Genomic DNA, 22,192 nt, shown 5'->3' with positions numbered 1-22,192 from the left:
TTACCTATCATTTTTGACGCAGTCTTTAACTGTACGTGAGATTTTTATAACCTACAATTGTAAGTGAACTATATAATACATAATATAATTGTTTTGAAAATGTATAATGATCTTCTTTTCTATAATCTTACCTATATTTGTAGTACATTTTTGTTGTCGTCATAAGGTGCCAAAATGTCATCTTCATAAATGTGGAAGTACTACGTTATATTGTATTAAGTAATCCACTTAGCCTAGTATGCCAAGTATAGTGTAGAAGCTGTAGCGATCATTCATAGTCCAAGAGGTATACGATGTCAATTTTCCATTAGGAAGTGTCCAAAGGCAAAGACGGCAAATATTTACAAAGGCATTGACTATCTCGATAGCGTGTAGTGTATACTAGACTATGTAAGTGTCGGGTGCCGGTTAAAACGTACTGATTGATAAGATTCGGCAATTTATACACACCGGCAAACTTCGCGGAACACTAATAAAAATCACCAAAAATAATGAAGTATTTTTTCAAAAGTCTAGCAAATTAGTAGGTCTAATTTGAAAATGAAAAAACAGTCGACTCATTTTTTTGCGTTTATTTGTTTTAATCCTCATGTACCACGCGACAAACCTGTATTAGTTACTGCTCTGTCGAGTGGTTGGGGGTTGACTTTGCATTGTTGTAAATTTCGTAAACGTCAGTTTAAAAGTTTTATATTTATTAGACTTTTGATTGAATCCATTATAATTTTTAAATATTCAAGCGTTTTTGCTTTGTCACAACATGTAAAAGAAAATACGTTTTGATTAATATAGATTTTTTTCAATAAAACTGGAGAAAGGAGATGTTAATATAATTGATATTTTGCGTCTCATTCTTATTTATTTAAATATAAACTATTTTTCCGAATTTAAATCGTGTATATTTGTTTTTTCAAACAAACCGACGTTTCGGGCCCTTCACAGGTCCCAAAGTCACGGTTGACTGAGGTGGTACAGTCTTCCACCAGTTATGTCTAATATTAATGCAAACCACCCTATTTTTTCACTATTGTTACAATAGTTATTAATTAAATACCTTATTTTAAATTTTACAAAGAAAACATTCCAATTTACGCTACATTAAGTTTTACACATTATTTTATTGAATGAATTTTTATTAAGTTCAATTTATTATTAATTAATAATAGAAATTATAATAAACTACAACATATTAATTAGTACTGCAGTCTTATGTCTGTTTGGGATTTTTCATCAGAGGAAAAACTCAATCTGTGTTAAACTTATCGAACAAAACATTGGATCAGTCTGCTTATTCAGTTTTGCAAAAGGGTTTGAATTTCGCAGTGGCTCCTCGTCGTGTTTCATACGAAGAAATTATATGAAAAACAACATGAGAAAGGAAGATATGGAGGCAGTATGCCATGACGTTTCGTCAATATTGCGTTCAAATAAACAGCCCAGACCGAATCTTACTCGAGATGAATATAACGCGCTGAAGATCTTCCGCGAAGATCCTGAATTAGTGATCCCCTGAGCAGATAAAGGTAACGCGACGGTGGTCATGAATATGTGAGATTATAACAGCAAAATAACTGACTTACTATCGGATGAAAGCACGTATAAAAAGGTGAAGAAAGACCCTACCACCAAGATATTAAAAACAACAACTAAGTTAATATCTAAACACTCCGATACGCTGAATCTTGATGCAAGTGAGTTCGTGCTGCTGTGTAAAATCTCCAAAACCGAATGGGTTACCAAAAATACATAAGGCTGACACCCCACTCTTTCCCATAGTTAGCCAGATTGACACACCAACCTATAAACTGGCTCAATACACGGCAATGGTACTGTCACCATTGAGAGGGAACACTTCTACACAGATAAGGGATTCATACCATTTCATCAGTGGAATCAAAGATCTACGGTTAACTGATGATGACATCATGGTCAGTTTTGATGTTCAGTCGCTGTTTACCAACCTACCAGTAAAAGACTGCATTGAAATTGTAAGTAGAAAACTAAGGGAATATAATATGTCCATTGAATATGCAGAATTATTAGAACACTGCCTAACATCAGGCTATCTATTGTGGAATAATGAACTCTACCTACAAATCCACGGTATAGCGACAGGCTCCCCGGTATCTCGCTCGATAGCATACCTTCTTTCTTGGACCATCTCAATTCTTTTAGTACTAAGATCCAATTTACTATGGAACAAGAGAATTGTGGTACTTTAGCTTTCTTAGATGTTTTAATTAAAAGAAATCCTAATAACACCTTAGGTCATACTGTATTTCGAAAGAAAATCCATACAGATAGGTATCTCAATGGTAATTCCCATCACCATCCTAGCCAGTTAGCTACAGTGAGCAAATCTTTGTTTCAGAGAGCACATGGTGTCTGCGACAGTAATCATCTGGCAGGGGAACTTCGGCATATAAAGCAAGTCCTACATGCCAATAAGTTGAAGATTCCACGCCAATGCCGCACGCCCCGTGTGAAACCACCAACAGTCGAGCGAAGACCTGCCATTTTACCTTACGTGAGAGGTGTTACAGACAAGATCGGAAGAGTCATTAGGCGTGCATCTATCAAGACCTATTTCAAACCCCTGAGGAACATTTCTCAGTTCCTGAGACCCGTGAAATGTAACATCCCCTTACAGAATGCAGGAGTTCATAAGCTTGACTGTGAGTGCGATCTCTCTTATATTGGACAAACGAAGCGATGTATTTGTACCCGCGTCAAAGAATATATAGCTGATATGAAACACCGTCGCATAAACAAGTCTGCAGTCTACGAGCTTGTCATGGATAAACCTACACATTCAATGAAGTTTGATAAACCCAAGGTCCTTTGCAAAAGAAGTCCATTATCTACCCAGGATGCTGCGAGAGGCCATTCAAATCAAAAAACATCCTAATTTCAACAGGGAATATGTTTTCTCCGTACCACCAGTTTGGGATCCAGTATTTTCTCTGATGAAAAATCCCAAACAGACATAAGACTGCAGTACTAATTAATATGTTTTAGTTTATTCTAATTTCTATTATTAATTAATAACAAATTGAACTTAATAAAAATTCATTCAATAAAATAATTTGTAAAACTTAATGTAGCGTAAATTGAATGTTTTCTTTGTAAAATTAAAAATAAGGTATTTAATTAATAACTATTGTAACTATAGTGAAAAAATAGGGTGGTTTGCATTAATATTAGACATAACTGGTGGAAGACTGTACCACCTCAGTCAACCGTGACCATGGGACCTGTGAAGGGCCCGAAATATCGGTTTGTTTGAAAAAACAAATATACGCGATTTAAATGCGGAAAAATAGTTTCATTTCCTATGTGTAACAACCGCGAAAACCTAAGAACTCGGTTATTATTATATATTTACACTTTTATTGTTCCACTAAATGTGCCCGTGTGTGTATGTGTAAAACGCCAGTTTTGAATAGACATACTTTGCGATGTCATTATGAAAAGATGTAAGCGCGCACATTCAAATACATGTGTGATGTTGTCTAATATTTATTTATTTAATTCTCGCGTAGAATAGGCAAAGTGCCGATCAGATCAGTGTGATTCCACCTTTACTTTCCATTTAAGTGTGCAACGTTCACTAGATGTTTGCTTTAAAATATACCGTATGCTACACAACTTTAAGTCTGATTTTCAGTACAGTGGTACTGAAATGTTAAATAGACGCTAATCTTTAATATTTTATCGACTATACTATGTCTACTTAAACAAATCCAGAAGATAGGTAGCATTATATTATTATTATTATTAGATTTCAGTACTTCAAACGCCAGTCAGTATTCCAAGCGTAGCGAATATGGTAATTTCTTCTAGTTTCAAAGAAATCTATGTCTGTGGATAACATACTGTTCACTAGATTCACTTAGGTATTAAAAATATACTCTAAACTCTACAACTTTAAGCATCTTTAACATTCTGTGACGAGACGCGGCATGATAATAATTCGTCACTACACAATGAAAATGGAATCACTGATCCACTTACGACTTTTGACTAGACGACCTTGATGGCACAGCGGGTAACACTGTGTTGTTTCAGTTTCGATTCCGGGTAGGATCAATTTATGAAGTAAACTTTTCTAAATAGTATCTGGTCTTATTGTAATATTGAGTTTATCGAATATCACAATGTTTTACTACCATGATATTCAATTATTTTTGTTAAATAAAATTACTAGTTATAATTACATATTAATATAAAGATCGACCACAAAGAAAAATTCTTCCGAACCGGCTAGTTTCGAACCAGCAACATTCCCATACCGTGGCTGACGCTCTCTCAACTGAGTTACGGAACGAACCAGTAGATTTGTATATGGTCTAATGTTCCGAGTTATTTTCGTCGATCTGATACCTATAGTACAGGAAAGTCTCTAGTTTGGGACCAGATAATTAGTTTGGTTATCTGGCATGTTATGATTATTTACTAGAGGTATATAGAACAGTGTATACCTACGGTATACGTTGTATTTCTCTTCGCATTGATGCACATAATGAAATATAACGTTTAAAGCCCTTTACTATACTTGACATTATACACAGCATAATGTTAAAGTAAGTTTACGCGTTTTATAGCTCGTAAGTTTTCTAAATGGCTATGCTAGACATTGAAGCTCACCATTAGCATAAAGTAATTGCAGCCGGTACTGGATGCCGTTGTTTGTCTTCTGGCCTTCGGGTTCCTGCAACAAATTGTGTTTTATTAAAGTCTTGAAGTTGTAATATTATTAATAAAACTAGGACAACATTATTTTCCTTAAAAATTATTTTTAAACATGAGATTTTTTCACTTATATCGATTGCAAAATTTGACACTGTCAATACATGATATGAATTACTTTTAAAATGCAATTATGAACATTATATTCCTGAATTGGTTAATAAACTATCAACACCATTAAACCGGTAAAAAAACATTCACTGTTGTTAGTTAAACTAATTAATTCATGTCATTTGCGACCTTGAAATCATGTAAAGTATTTTTGGGAAAAGATCGGAAGGCATTCTCCGATGTCTTGTCTTTAGCTATGACGAAACTAGATGTAAGCATAGATAAATTTAAAACAGTATACAAATAGTCAATGAGACGAAACAATTTGAATATAAAAGCGCTCGTGCTAATTTATCGTCTGAGTACGGTCCAAGAAAACTGTTCGAAATAAACTATACTTTCATTTTAAATTTTTATTGAATTGATATTCAATTATTTTTTGTGAAATTATTGGCTACCAAGTGTTAAACACAATGTTTGCATAAAATAATAACGTATTATCGCGTAATTTGCAAATATCATTTGTCATCAATTCTGACGACGTTTTCCTTTAATGTAGTAGGTTGACTGAAAAAAAAATCTTTACGTTCAATCCTAAAAAAATTAAGATTATATAAAAAGACTGTTCTATTTAACTGTCGACTCTTTAGTGTTAATATATATGAAAAAATATCAACGCCAGAACAATTTTATACCGTGAAATGGCCCGTAACCCGTTCGCACTTCTTGTTTGTCTGTATTGAATTAATTATTCACAAAGCAAACATTCCTGGTCGCGTTTTAGCCTTATATAGCGAACGCACGTCTGTTTTTTTTTTAAATTCTTATAGAGTTTTGAAAATGTAAATATAATGCCACTAGCGTTTAAATACTCGTACATAGCGAAGAAGCTCAACTGTTAATAAAGGGCAGTGGACTTTGGTTATTTCTCGTTCTGAGAGATTTAGCCAATAAAAACCAATATTAGTAATTTAGTCAATATTGGTGGCACACAGTTTAACTCTTGTGGAATTGCGCAACAAAGCCCTAAGCCTAGTACATAGATAGTTAGCGGCGAGTGAGATTGCGGTAGCACATAAAAATAATTAGCACAAGCGTTTTTTTTTTAAATCGTTTCGCGTTTATAAAAACGAGTTTGTTACTCACTGTAGCGTACTAGAGCCACTTGGTGTCTCTAATGCGCATCTATGCTTTCATCCACCATTAAAAAAATAATATTGAAAGAAAATGTAAAAAATTTAGTAAAAAAATATTTGTTTTTAATTATCTATGACTAAATCCAGCATGGGCAATGGGCATATCTAAAGACAAGAGGTCGGAGAAAGCCTTGCAAGTTTAAAAAAAAAATAGTTTATATGATTTCATTGCTTAGAGACAGAGAAATAAAATTGTTGTTACTTTAATATTATAAACTTTAATATAATTAACTAACTGCCTCAGTGGCCGAACGGTTACCATGCCGGACGGCGACGGCGAGGTCCTAGGTTCGATTCCCGGGCAGGGAGAAATATTTGTATGGCCTACATTTATTTTTCTCGTGAGTTTGGGTGTAATTTGTGGTTGTCTATGTGTGTATCCATGGCACCCGCGACACAGGGTTTCCCTAGTGCGGGGCTATGTTGAGTGTATGCGTCATTATTATTATTCGCTTTTGTCCATTATTATTAAGTTCTTTTTATTATACTAATAAGATATTTGAGTGTACTAGTTTTTCTATGAGAAACTAACCAATTTTTATTTTCGAATTTGCCAATTTGCTGTTTCGTATTTAAAGGTGGCGAAGTTTAATCTTGTAATCAAATCAAGAACTATATTATTATGGTAACTATTAATGAGCGAGCAAAGACTTAGCTTAACTTAGACGCTATTATTAGATATTGCTGAGAGCGATAAAAAAAAATTAAAAGATGAGTATTTTTTAAAGATATCGTAATAATATATTAAAAACACGCTTTGGCGCTTAGAGCAATATGCTTTAAGGTTTGGTGGCCCACTGACAACGGATAACAGAAATTTGAATTAATCGTGACGATGACGGCTATGGTCGAGTGGCTTGCATACCGGCTTTATGGTGTCGCAATCTCTGAAGTCCCGGGTTCGATCCCCGGCCGGATCAGTATGAAAAACTAACTTTTCCAAATGTCTCGGGTCTGGGTGTATGTAGTACCGTCGTTATTTCCGATTTCCATAACATAAGTTTTAAATGCATTAGCATAGTTATTTTTCTTTTTTTATTATTATTATTTTTATCAGTGCTCATTATTTGGGATCAGAGCAACGTATGCGATGTTGTCTAATATTTATATTTGTTATCTAATCGTCACTGTCAGCAAGTCATAGTTCCAACCAACAGGAGTTATCCATGCATTCGATGTTCGTTTTTAAAAGTAGTTCTAAATATATTATTGTTTTTACAATTTATAGGAACAAAAACGATTACGTTCTACTTTACAACCACATAGTTAATAGCTGCGATAGCTTAGTGGTTCAAGTGCTTCTCAGTTAAAAGCCAAGGTTTGAATGTTTAACAGTAATATCTGTCGCTACCGGTAAAGAAGTATATCGTGCTGCAACCTGCACATCGAAGAAGATACACAACCCTTGCAAAATGGTGTGAAGTTCCCAACTTGCATCGGGACAAAATGGTGGACTAAGTCTGTCTCCGTCCCAGCAGTGACATTATAATATTGGTTAGACTGTGTTAATAGGTTGACAAAGATGATGAATAAAATAATAGCTACCTAGCTATCTGTAAATTATGGAGTAGGAAACAAAAGAGCGTCTAAAACAAAAGAAAATCGTATCATATATCCAGTCTTTTAAATAAGCATTGAAAAAAAGAAATCTGACACATGCCACCAAGGCAGGCGAATTATGTAAATAAGTATTGTGCGCACAATAGACATCGTGTCTCCGAGATCCTGATTAATGGAACCCTGATTCTGATACCCATCAGTATTTATTGATAATGTTTAATAGTTCGGTATTGAAAGGAATTTGTTACGTTTTTTCCACTTTTGTGATTTTGCAGTATTCTAATTTTATTTTGAGTTTTATATCACGACACTAGATCATATCGCACCTCTCGTTGAAAAATAGCGAATATTGAATTACGTAAATTTATTTTAGTCGATTCTATAGACAACGAACTAAAAACCTTGTTACAAATTACATTTTTTTTTTAATTTTGTCCCTTAACACCTGCAAATTTTATTACGTAATGTTACTTTTAGAATTTTCACATTCAATAAAAGCATAATTAATAATTCTAATTTTCTCTTAAAAATGTTCTGGAATAAACTCATAATAAATATAAATCTTCTATATTGAATTATTTTTTACTGCAAAAAAGGTATAAGTGAAATTTATCCATAAATTGGAAATAGTATCGTAAATGTTAATTCAAATACTTTTAGAAGAAATGGGTATCTTAAGTACGATGAAAACCGAATTCATAAAATGTCAATCAAAAACCAAATAAGTAAGCAACATTACAACGCGGATAAAATTCTAGTCTTGAGTAATAAAGGCATTTGTTAACCTTTAAAAGTGAATAATACTTTTTTTTGTGATTTAGTGAAGTTTAATTGAAATGTAATATTTTTGTCATGGACGAATATTTTTGGTAACGCTTCAAAGTAACTTACATAGAACTAAGGCTTAATAAAAGCGTTATCTTCGATTAATATCTATACGAGTGTTGCAACATAATACATAAGATTACATGATAACAGGTAAGATGATCGCATTAATTTGAATTTGCAATTTCATTTACAAATCTGGACAGAATGGACATAATTTCAGGAATTAGATCTTAAGATTATGAAATAGTTTGTTATTGAAGCACATACCTGGTCTTTCTCAATGAATCCAATGAAAGCAGTTCTTTCGATCTCAATAGGCTGGCCAGCGCGATCGTAGAGCGCCACGACGAAATGAAAGAAATTGCTCTTGCGCAGGTTAGAGGGGGGCTGCTTTTCGAAGTGCGCCCGACCCACACCTACGCTGCTGCAAAGGGTAAAATAAGATGAAATTTTGCATACCACTCGATATAATAACTTAATTTGATACGTATGCGCATAGTGAAATTACAGCCCAATGAACTCGAAACACGTTTATCGGAATTTTATATTATTTTATATACTATAGAACTATTGATTACTTTTGCAATTTAATTCAATTTTCAATTTTTATTACAATAAGATTTAATAAGATAATCGAATTTCAATTTCACTTGTGTAGCGGTACACGGTTTAACGAACGTGATTGTACAAGCAAGGTCAGTCTCAATTTTTAACAGACACACTCATGTATTTTGAGTTTCAGAAACTTGTAACAAAATTTGCCATTCACAACTATAGTAAAACAACAACAAAAAAAAACTTTATACTAAAGGTTATTATACAGCTACTGCTTAATTGGATGACAAAAGTCCGTGGTAGTGACCCATTCAGCACTTGCAGGTTGTTGAAATTATGCATGCGTACAAATGTTTATTTACAAGCAGCAACCCCTAAAGTTTCTGGCTCAATCTTCTCAGGGGAATCTGCCTTACGAACAGTAGAAGAATTTAATCAATATGACGATTTCAAGTATATTTGCGCACCTTTGAAATAAAGACTGTTTGACTTTCACTTTGCGATAGTACATTGTTTGAGATAGTTCTACTCATTTAAACAATTATCTTTTATTGTATATCTTTTTGAATTATCTTTCAAGCTACATGGAAGTCTATTTTTTCAAAATCTATCTTCGATTTTGAAAATTGAACGTCAAAAGTTAAAGAAAACAGACAAAAACTTAAGCCACAATCGACAGCAAAATCTACAAACAAATCGTCACCAGTTGGCACCGAAAGGCGTGAAAAAAACCTCTGTAAGTGAACCCCCAAAATGCGGCCATAAATTTAAAATTCCTTCGTCGGCTCTTTCATTCTCTTCCCGCTATTTGTCAATAGATACCCACATATTGACTACTAGTGACTGGTAATAAGTATTATTCATAAAATAGCAACACGAGAAAAGTATAAAAAAAACAAAAGATCATAATCCGTTTGCAGTTGATTTACAACAGTACCTGTTAAAGGTTTGCAAATGTTCTTTTGTGCTTTTTAGAAATGCAAATGATAGCAGTGATGTCTTATTTTAGTGATAATAGATTATGATTATCGGTCGGCAAGTATCGAATTTGCAAGTCATTTACAAACAAAAATTCTAATACGAACGCTAATCAAAGAAGAATTTAAAATTTTTTTATGTCGAAAATAAGTTACACATATCTATGAGGAGGACGTGATACTGTCTTTGTCATTTCAGTATAGTTTAAAAAACATCTTCTACTCAACTTATGTTTCAGAGTGACGAACGCAGCGGCACTGAACTGAGGTGCACTACCTCAGATTTTTGCGATTTAGTTCTGAATGCCACGCCTGCAACTTTTTTTTTAATAATATCAAGTGACGGGACGAACGGGTCGTGCATCTGATGGTACTACACGCCTATCCATAACAGTTGCCTGTGCACTGTCCAGTCACTTGGTATCATAAAAAATAGATATATAACAATATCGGACTAATGTATGCAGATGGAGACAACATGAAATTGTGAACTAATTTGTATATTACATTATAAATAGTTATATTACAGTGATATTACCATAGTTATCATCTTCGACCACATTGTCACTTCCGATCAGGTGAGAATATTTTTGATAGCTTGATAAATTACAATGGTCTTATTAGTACTCTTTAACATCAAAACCCTGACACAAATATAGACCGCATTTTCAAAGTGTCACAAGTTAAGTGACGATATATTAACACCGCCACACACTTTGTTAGGCCACATATGTGTTGAATAAATATAGGTTCACAAATTTATTTTTGCCTCTCATGTATATCTTATTGGATGTGTAGAAGGTTGAAATTGGCACATAAATGTGATACACATGTAGACAATAAATACATCGATAAAGCAACATTTGAAATGCGTGCAGTTCATCAAATCTTCGGGCTCATTTCTCATTGTTGCGCCGGCTGTGTGGTATTTGTTTAGAGATGTGCCCATGTTTCGAATAATATACCTAAGTGAGTTTTTCAAGAAGATTTTATAAAAGATAATAAATAATAAAGACCATGCCAACAAAAATAAATAGTTAGCCTATATATATTCCCACTGCTAGGTTGTAGGTCTCTTTTCACAATGAGAGGACTTGGGCTGTAGTTCACACAGGTGGAATGCGGATTGGGAACTTCACACACATATGCAAAGCAATGTAATAAATACACACTAACTGAAATGACACATCAATGAAATGAAAATGAATCACGAAATGACATCATGAAATTGCTTTACAATCACGGTATTTTATTCACCGAAAACATCATGGTAAATTTATTGTAAGTGGTAAATAAATTTCCAAAACCGAAAAAGCAAGCCCGGATTCGAATCTAGGAAAGTGTCATGGGTTCGAACCCACGCCATCCTCCTAGAGCGGCGGTAGGACTAACCATTAGGCGACCACAGCTTCTTTAATTTAAAAAAAATAAAATCATGGGGTACATGACGCCACAGGGATTTGAACCGTCGACCTTTATTGAGAAGAAATCGTTTACTCATTGGGTTTACCATGCATGGCTTTATTTCATAAAATAATAAAATGATACCTATGCTATGTATAGTCACATCCAGACTACGATTTTTTTATAATTATCAAATTTTAAAAAGAAATTAAGACAATTTTTTTGAAATACGGTTTTTGCTGACGTCACTCGTCAGATAAGAATTAAATTTTTCTCTAAGAATATCTGTCTACCCCATTTACTTCCACAAAAATTTGTTATATTATAAATTAATTCTGCTATAAAAAAATAATGGCATTTACAAAATAGAGTCGATAATCGATATCAATAATTCTATCGTCCCATCACTACACCACCAGCATTACGGAGGACCGTATTACGCTATGGTCGCCCATTCATCTCTCCCCGCTGCAGAATTTGCGTAAACAAATTGGTTTCGCGATTGCCATTTTATACTCTCGCGAGCGACACTCCATTGTTTTATTTATCGTTGCCAGTTTTCGGCAACGCTTGCGATTAGGTTCCTTTTTGGATAACAGATCGCACGCGTTTTGTCACACTTCGACACGATAATCTTTGATTTTTTCGATAAGGTTTTCTGTAGCAAAATTGATTCTGCACTTGTAATTGAATAAGAACTAAATGTATGTCAATAAATTAAGTGATGTATGTCAATAAATTAATTTATGTCTATAAATTAAGTGTTGTATCTAAAAAGAGTTTAATTTATATTTGGTGCAATTGAAAAGAAAAAATATGTGTTGTAAGACATAAAATTACTAGTAGCAAGTGTAAGTTCTGTCTCCTCTTATAAATAATAAATTATAATATGTAAATACCAGATATATAACATTTGAGATAACAGATGGTCTAAACAAAAGTATAACAAACACTGAAATTTTATGAACTTACCACATTTAAAGAGAAATAATAGAGTTGTGCAAGCATTTGGTACAGTCAGCCGCGTAATATGACGTATTGATACTTGAATTAGTACGCATTGTTTGGAAAGGGTCCACATCTGTCGTGTTAGGGTTCATCCTTAAATGTTTGTGTAGAACAAGTGGTTGTTTGGTTATCTGTGCTAAATTTTGTGAGAAATTTGTACAGGCGAAGATTTATATTTCCTTCATTAGGTGCCTAATAATATTTTATATTTATATAAAACTTTGTAGGTAGCAAATTATTGGACGTTACAGTCCTTACAGTGAAAGGAATTAGCCAGATTTGACACTTTCTCAGAATTAATAACCTTTAAATTTTCGAATCTCCCCGCCAACAATATCAATTACGTAGGCAATTAGAGTAATTGCGTAAAATCATCAGGAGGCCATAAGACAAATGCTGACAGATAGCCGGCCGTTGGCGATGACAGGCTCGTTTGTAAGCTTCAAATCATTAGCGGTGTACTCCCCCGTTAAAAGAATTAGTAAGTTTTTTAATACATTTAGTTTCTGATTGGGTAATAACGTGTAAAAAGAAGTTTGAATTGTATTTTAATTTAAAGGACCATTTAAAATTTGACATTGATAACCTGCATTTTTTATTCATTTTTAATGTACACACTTTTTTAATTTCAATGTAATATTTTTGATCATCAGTAATAGTATTGACACTACGTAATCATTCCACTTCAGTCAATCATCATATTACATATCGTTACCATAATTATGTTAAACTATCCAGTCATAATTAACACAACCAACAAAATATTCCATAGGTAAATTTTGAAGCTATTCATTACCACAGTCACAGGAGCCTATAGAATATGATTTATTGCGCCCTTTCCGTTTATGAATACACACTTGTTACGGCCGGCTTCATTATCGGCGTGCGAAATTTGCCCACCCCAGATTGGACGCGCCCTATCGGATGGTAATGGAGTCATTGTGCACATGTCGATGTTGGAGACTGTACCTGTTATGTAGCATAAATAGTGTATTTGCATTTAGTTACAATTACGTTGTTTACTTCTTGATTGCCATAAACCTTGGTAGCTTAATGGTTTACCTTTTTTTTTGAAGCTATGCTCTTTTAGTTTACTAAAAGGTTTATCAAATAGTAGCTTAATCCATTTAGCTTAATGGTTTACCTACCCTCTCACAATCAGAGGCCGTCGGTTCGAATCCGGGTTCGCACCTCTGAGTTTCTCGGAATTTATTGCGAAATGAATTTGAAATTTACCACGACATTGTCGGTAAACGAAAACATCGTGATGAAAGCTGCACATTGAAAAAGGTTCGTAACTTTCGGAAAACGTGTGAAGTCCCATCCGCATTAGGCCAGCGTGGAACTCTTGCCTGAGAGGAGACCCGTGTCTAGCATTGGGACGTATAAATGGATTGATGATAACTTCCTGATTATTATATAAATATTTTTAGGAATAAAAAAACTGCTTTCTACTCATCACCATCACCTCGAGTAGTGTAATGGAGCCACTACTAGGGATGTACTTACTTTAATACTTCATGAGTAGAACTTGTTTCCCTCACACTCTTGATATGAGTTCTTTATTTTTAATCTTCAAAATGTAAATGTTTTTGTTATAAAATGATCACCGAACGGAAGTCTATCGGTATATAATATATATGTATAGATTAGCAATGGTCCCCTATATTCAGTACCAACTTAATCCTATCCCAGTTTATTTAATATTACACCAAATACACATTTGTTGCTGTTCATTTCATGGACCGCTAATACAATTTGGGTGCCCATAATAAGTTTAGTGCGTTGCTCTTTTAGTTTACTAAAAGGTTTATCAAATAGTACAAACATAGATGTTTATCATTCCCTTCCAATTTTGATAGTTAATCCATTTTGCATTAGAAAGTATACATTATATAAAAGGAATGTATTATTAAATCTTTATGATACTTTTAACAATCGTTTGAGAAACAAACTTTTTGAAGAAAATTGTGTAAATTAGAAATACACAATAGATTAACTTTTAAGAAAGTAATTTACCAATACCTTCTCGTGGCTTAAAGTTCAAAAGATCATTTCTATAGGTGCAATCAGTTTTAATCTTGTAGAAATAATAATTATGAATGAAAAAGATTCCCCTGATCGATAGATTAGATGGTGATGAGTGATGATGGTCCAGATACTATTTCCCAAGTTATATTATATAAAATTACGTAATCATTATAACGAGTCAAGGATGAGCGATAGTATGTATTTGCTATTATAATAAGAATTACAGAATCAACACCCACATACAGTTGGTACTTACTTTGTATTGTCAACTAAAGAGCTGGGGGTCATCCAAGCGCGGGTGAGCGGTTCTTCTTTGAGCGAGGTCACGGGGCCGCGAGGCTGGGCGTGCAAGCCGCCCGCCGCCTCTTGGTGGTGCAGGCCGAACATTAGCCCGCCTATGACAAAAATAAAAAAAAAATAACAATACCTGCTCTATACTTACACAATTTCAGTATTTATTTTAATTTCTTTTTATGTTGCAGTGTTGTGCACTATGCAATTTTAATCATTTAAATGTAACATTTTTTATAGGAACTATAAAATATATATAAACTACAAATTTAACCTATTACGTACGTTCGAATTATAATTCCCAACAAATCCAATACGTGAACACGTACACAACACTAAGATGTTGATTTTATTATCATTTACAAGAAAGAAAAACAAAAAGTAATCCAACTTTTAGGAGTAAATGGTTTATAGATTTATTTTACTTTTTTTGCATATTCAAGGTATTATTTTCAACAAAATTAACAAAAATACTTAGTACCTATCTCATTTTCTTTTGTTTTTACACCTCTACACCCAACATACATACATATATAACATTATTCACAAGAAGTACAGCACGTTGTAGTAAACACGTCATATACTAGTAGTTGAATCTATAGGTGTATCAAATAAACATTTTCAAATCCAGTAAATTTCATCGCGTTGTTCTTAGGTTTAGAATTAATTGCGATTTATTGACTTTCAGTACTGCTCAAAACTTAGCCGGTAATAGTCATAAACTTTCACGTACCTGAGGACCTTGGGGCTCCCGATGGATACAGCTTTCGTCCCCATCCCACGGGGTCTAGTTCGAGCGGCGGCCAAGGCGAGCCCGTGTACCCGCCCGCCGCCGCGTTTAACTCGTCCGACCGAATCGCGGATCACTCTACGCACTCCCGTTTCAGGCGCCCGAGAGCTCACGAATGCTCCCGTAAAAATGCGAACGCACCCGAAAATAAACTTTCGAATTTTCAAATCAAGAATTTTCCAGTCTGAACGACGCACTTTTTAAAATGTTTTTATATGAAATTAATTTAGTAAAATTGTAGATATAGTGAACAGTTACAAAACTAAGTCCGCGACATTAGAATTATAAAAAAAACGATATTTTTCTCTACACCCTGCAAAATCCAAAAATAACACAGATTCTCTTTAAACTGAAAATAAATCCGGATTCGGAACTTGCGCAAACTTGTATATTAGTTGCGAGTTATCAATAATTTTATCCGGTAGGCGGCTCTGGTTTATCGTACGTGCGTACTGGGATCGGGTCCCGGTTGTACGGGCGATCCCGCTGTGGATTTGCGGAGCACTAACAAGCGTCGCGGGAGCGCGCCGCCGAGTGCTCGAGCTTCGCGGCGCCCCCGTCCGTCCCCGCGGACTGTGGGAGGCGCCCTTGGGATACGCCCTCGCCTCAAGAGCGGGACGACGCGACTGCCGCAGGTGGCGCCACTGCTCCACTGTCCCACTGCCATTCTATATTTAAATTTTGAATAATTAGTTCGTTTATCTTTATAATAACGGCTAGGAAAAATACTTATTTTATTTTTACATATGAAACATGTGTGTAGTACGCGGCGAGTGTTATGATAATGGAGGTTGTTGGAGGGTTGTTGGCAAGGTTCGGAGCGCGCCCGCGGGAGTTTCGTGCCTGTAAGGGATAGCGGTAAGGATGAGACACTCGGCCTCTCTCTGGACCGGCGCGGCAGCCGCAGCGGCGGCGACGGGACGGCCCACAGCGCAAGGATTACTTATTAAACCAAGGATTGACGATGATGAAATTTCACTGGGAATTGACTTTAACTACTTGTGAGATGAGGTTTTGTCGCCTCATTAATTATATGTTGAGTTCGTAGTTTAGAGAGGGATATATTCGCAAATTGGCGGTTATAATCGTCTTCAAATTTTTGTAAGAAGCAATCGGTTTTAGATCGCGTCAGCATTTTGTAAGCGTGTTTTAAAAGTGCCTTCAGAGTAGGTAGGTAATTTTATACACAGCACTTTCCTTATGGTTTTTAACTGACTCTACAATTGGAGACATAGTTCTTGATCACAACTTCGAAGTCTAATTTGAATGGTGTAATAGATGCAATATTTTTTTAGAATTTTCCCTATTTTTGAAAGAGCAATTGCATGATCGAGGTTATTTTTCCTTCTTAGATCTTTCGTCCTTGAATAAAAAGAATCCGTAAAAAGAAAATGGTATTAATAATACTGTATATTAGCAACATCGTCTTCTTGTGTCAATTGCCAGCCCGTTGCGAAGCGTGTCATACATAACAGAATACCAAAGCAATGGAATCGCACCTATATCATTAACCGTGTGTAGGTAGGTAGGTAATCTACAGTAGCCGTAGATTTTTATTTGCAACAACATAATACATATATTTGAACTCACTAAATAACTTTTTAGTACAAAATTTTTTTGAGTTAAAATAGATAATAAAAATCACCATTTTGAAACGAGAACCTGAAATGGGCTTTACCACGGTAATAATTTATAAAAAATTACGAAGGCTTGGATACTAATATGCAAAAATTTTTATACAAAATCAGGACAGTGACGTAATGCCTTAATATGTTAGATCAGATCAAGCATGAAAGAAACAGCTTCCGCGTCGTTGTTGTAATCGGGCAAATCTAACTGCTGTAGATATTAAAGACCAATCTATACCGACATTAATATGTTTCATTGTTACTTAGTATATAGTAACTTAATAAGACAATTGTTACTAACATTTCTATTACTAATACTTTATCTTAAAAATAACGAATTATTAATAATATCGAGTTCTTAGGTTTTCGCGATTGTTACACATAGGAAATGAAACTAATTTTCCGGATTTAAATATATTTATTTTTGTTTATTATATATTGTTTTTTTAAACAAATCCCATGGTCACGGTTGACTGATGGGATGGGACCTGTAAAGGGCCCGAAACGTCGGTTTGTTTAAAAAAACAAATATACGCGAATTATTAATAACTTTTTAATCAACTAATTTCTACAATTCTATATGGACATTCTTATTGAAAGAGGCTAATAGAACGTTGTTTATGATACGCAAATAAACATAGTAATGTTTTAACTGGATCTGCTGCCTGCAAAGTAATATGTAGTTGCAAAGTTGTTTTCCAAAATAAGTAGATTCACGGCTAAGTTACTTATTTCAAAAGTCATTAAGTAATACCTACGCACTAATGTGATTTGGGGGTTTATGGAGCCATGCTAGCGAACATTATATAGGAGTTTCTTTTAGTAAATGCTATATGCAGCATACGAAATATAGTAACCATTATTTCAAACACAACGCAAATAAAGAATAATAGCATCGTATGTACATATTATACAAACAAAATACGAGTTATAACTAATATCGTGAGTTATTTCAACAACAAAGTTGATCCTGAGTGCTCTGGGAGGCCCAAGGCCTCAGAGGTACCGCCTTCCAGCCCCGCCCATCGCAGAACACGCCCTCTTTAACGTACAAAGACTACTTCGAAATATTATTTACAGTCAAGAAGTTTTAGTAAATAATTAACTACCTACGTACTTACTGATATTTTCAAATAGAAATTATTTTGTAAGATAGGTAGTCACTAATTATTATATAATACTATTGTAATTATCACAAAATATTCGTTGTCGCTTTCAAAAGAATGTGCAAATCGATAGGAGAGCCACTGATACTAAGAATGGTTTGGAAGTTGTAATCACGTCGCCACGTAGACGCCTTATGGGTGTTTTGCTGAAGTGTACATAACCTTTTATAGTACCATTTCATTATTAATACTGTAGCCTAGCCTTAGCAAAATTAGAACGCAGAAGGTTCGGTCCACAAGGTTTATTATAAGAAATATTAAAAGAGGAAAAGAAAAGCATTAAGAAATAAAATGATACCTATAAAGAATAAGTACAATTGTTATAAACCACTCCCTATAACAGTAGCTAACACAATACTCACCCCAAAAAGCCTATATATAAATATATAATTTTAAAAGAAGGTAATAGACGTGACGTTGTGTGTGATTTATAGGCACGTCCTCTCGTTTCAAGAATGTTGTTGGTAATGACTACGGATAGAACTAACGTAACAATAGTGAAGGAAAAGAAATTGGAGACGATTCCAAATTTCAAAAATAAATGGCCAGAAAAAAGCATGATAAAAAGGTGGGATGACGATGAAGGAGGACTGCATCATCATAACACAATTTGTACACATATTTCAAATATACTTTTAGACAAAGGAAGGTTTCTACATCAATGTACCAAATATTAGCATAAAGTATTTCCTTCGTCCTTAAGTAGAACAATAGCTGCATGGTAATTAGGTTACTATTGTAATGGATAACCGTTGGCCTGTAGGGAAATGGCGAGCTGAATTGCAAATAGGTAGAGAAGTTTGTCGAAAATGTAAATGTAGTAGAAACGTATAATCACTTTGAAATTGATGCGAATATTTTCTTTCTATTTAATATGAATTAATGAGGTTACGATACTGCCCTTCTTGTCTTTACTAACGCATTAGCATTTTGGTAACTTTCGAGATATTGGTACCTGAAGTTTAAGTGTTACCCAAAAATCAATCGAATCGAATTTACGCTGATTTTGCTGATTTTGCTGATTCCGCATAACAGTGAAAGAAATAAATCAATCACTCTGGAAAAAATATATAGTAAAATTGAGGATACATACTGATCACTATATGGTGTGTAAACATTCCTAAAAATATTGACTATAGAAAAAAAACACAAACTTACCTCGAAATTTTACAAGAAAAGAGCAATATTCAGTAGGTGCTTACTTTACTTATACTAATGATTGTTTTTTATGTATCAACTGAACTAAATATAACTCGTATAGTATACGATATACATTTTTCGGCTTTGATTTCGTTTATAAAAAAAATAATTCTGAAGTAAAGCAAGAGTCACAAGCAAAATGAACCGTATTAGCACGGGAAAAAATTTAGTTCGAGCTAATAGTTAAGTCTCAGCAATAAAACTGAAATAAAATAAGATTTAAAAATACTGCTTAAAGGGGGTTGTATATCTGATGAAATGTCGATTACGTTAGTTATGATAAGGAGAGCAGAATGTAATAATAATGTAGGTAATAATAATAAGTCTAAAATAGATTAATAATAATAATGTGTCAGACAACTACACTAATTACCTAGTCTCAAACTAGGGAACTCTCTGTAGGTATTATGAATACCAGAGTAACAGAATTCACTTAAACCAGAACTAATTTAGAAAAGTTAATATCCCAAATTTGTCCCACCGGGAATCGAACCCGGTACCTCCTCGTACAGTGCCCACAGTGCAAACCATTCGGCCACAGGTCGTCGAATATTATACAATACTGACCTATGCGAGTAGCTAGTGAATAATATTTATTGTATTACAACTATGTTGTATATTAGCTACATTAACTTATTCTGATTCACATTACCATTCCGTGTTGACACGTATTTTTTAATGTGCTCTAAATACTTCATTCACTCACGAATGTCTTATTACTTTTCCAATAAAAAAGAACTTGCTTTTAGAATCCCTCGGTTATCGTGATTGTTACACATAGCTATATATAAATCTAAATATAAATCGCGTACCTGGACATGGGACCAGTAAACGGCCCGAAACGTTGGTTTGTTTGAAAAAATAAATATACGAGTTGTAGATCTTTTAGAAATCAATCAAATCAATAACAACTTCCTCGCAATGAGAAATCTGAAAACGGACCACATTCTCTTAGCCCTAGTCCGACCCCAAATTGTACCCTGAATTTGTCCCATTATAGATCCAAGCACCTCGTTCCTTTCATTTTTAATTCGGATCCTTAAGTCAGCTTTAAATTACACTTTTTGCCGGCCTTATAACACCCCGGACGCCCGTCCCGGATTACGGGGCTACCGACGGGTACTTTTTCTACCAGTGTCAAGCAACAACGTAGTGCCTTTAGACGACCCCTGGGGGTACTTTCAGACCCTTAACGTTTACGACTACCCGATTGCTTTTCTATGAAGGGACGGGGAAGTGTCCGCGACATCTGTGCTCTCCGGAAGTCGTTGATAAGAAATTGATTAGGTTCACAACGTTTGCAAACTGTGAATTTTGATGTTCTCATATAATATTAAGTGGTTTATTTTTTGTCGCCGATGTTTACACATCCGTTCTTTTTTATTGGTGATACTGATTTAAATAGACGTCGTTTGGGATTTTTTTGGCGAAAATCTCAATGTTGTTAAACCAGTTGAGACACAAATAGTGTAATGTCGTTTTATAATTTACATTAAATCCTGTTTCAGACAAGTCAAATAATTTTTGGTCAGACAATTAAGTTCAGTTCAAAACTGGAACGCAGTAATTTGATCATTACTGCGTTCCGGTATTAAAAGGTAAGAAGGTGGTGGTGAAATTACAGGGACACGCAGTGGCAGTGTAACTGAGATATTTGTGTTTATAGCTCTTAGTCGGACTGCAACTTATATGGACAGGCATGTCGCTTAACACCAGGCGCAAGGCTTGTTCGTCCCTCTCTGAAAAAAAAAAGTTTTGTATTTGTTTAAATGGCTTTGCCACAGAACAACAAACCGCCAACGGTATAGTTGTGATCATTTGTTCTGACGATTCAACATACAAACAAAAAGCATCTCCCGCTGTGAAGAAAAATTATTTGACATTTTTAGATACAACGAATGTTAAGAAATGGAATGCGCATTTAGCGATATGTTTTTAACAAAGAGGTGGAAATAAAAATGTCCAAAAAATGTTGCCAAAGGATTAACCGGCTGTCACTCACAATACTACCGTGCAAGAATTAATAAGAACTTTACCGACAATTTTTTTTTTATTATTCATTTGCCCCCTTGTTGTAATAAGGCCACTACAGCAAAATGAAAAAAAAAATTTATTAATTAAATTAGTCGATGACGTTTGTATTAATAAATTGGAGTGTTATAAAATTTCACATATACATAATAATTTGCTGGAAGTCACCTATTTACACTAATACATGAATTAGAACAAAAAAAGAGACCTTCCAGTTTGCGTAGATTATCGTACTTACCGACTTACAACTTACCTCAATATAAAAATGTATGTGGACAAAGAACAAGGGATTACATGCTCCCTGATACGCTAAACACATTACCTAAACACCTTTTACAGAAAATACTAATATGTAAAAGTGTAAAACAATGCAAAAACAGGTTGAAGGTATTGCTCATCAAAAATACTCTAGTACTGTTTGATGAAAAATGTGATCAAGTATTAATATTGTTGGTTATTGGTGTTAGTACTACTATTAGTTAATGAAATAAAAATTTTTAATATTATTATTAGCAGTTTTAGTTGCAAATTCTCTTGTTTAATATTATTTCTGTTAATTTAGTATATTTTTATTTTGTTTTTCTAAAAAAAGCGCATTATGCTGTGCGATGACCGTAGCCACCTACGTATAAACCCCTTAAAGCGATTGCAATAGGTAGGTTAGATGTTTTGGAAAATAAATAAACGAAACTTAGTTCAAGAAATGTCCTAAAATATTTTTCAAATT

The 22,192-nt window shown here is 34.3% G+C and overlaps 1 protein-coding gene across 1 annotated transcript in view; it reads right to left on the bottom strand.

Annotated features, from left to right (window-relative positions):
• LOC113229770 (transcription factor collier) overlaps window positions 1-16,107 on the bottom strand; it is a 74,603-nt gene extending 58,496 nt beyond the window's left edge. The window contains exons 1-5 of the mRNA XM_026463453.1: window positions 15,886-16,107; window positions 15,384-15,492; window positions 14,616-14,754; window positions 8,652-8,808; window positions 4,648-4,711 (exon numbers count right to left, since the gene is read on the bottom strand). Of these exons, the coding sequence (XP_026319238.1) occupies window positions 4,648-4,711; window positions 8,652-8,808; window positions 14,616-14,754; window positions 15,384-15,492; window positions 15,886-16,107 (691 nt within the window). The remainder of the gene's footprint in view (window positions 1-4,647; window positions 4,712-8,651; window positions 8,809-14,615; window positions 14,755-15,383; window positions 15,493-15,885) is intronic.
• Window positions 16,108-22,192: the final 6,085 nt, after the last annotated feature.

Source organism: Hyposmocoma kahamanoa, unplaced genomic scaffold (assembly GCF_003589595.1).
Source record: "Hyposmocoma kahamanoa isolate Upper Pololo Valley unplaced genomic scaffold, ASM358959v1 62, whole genome shotgun sequence".
NCBI classification, from domain to species: Eukaryota; Metazoa; Arthropoda; class Insecta; order Lepidoptera; family Cosmopterigidae; genus Hyposmocoma; species Hyposmocoma kahamanoa.
This window is presented reverse-complemented; position numbering and strand designations above follow the sequence as displayed.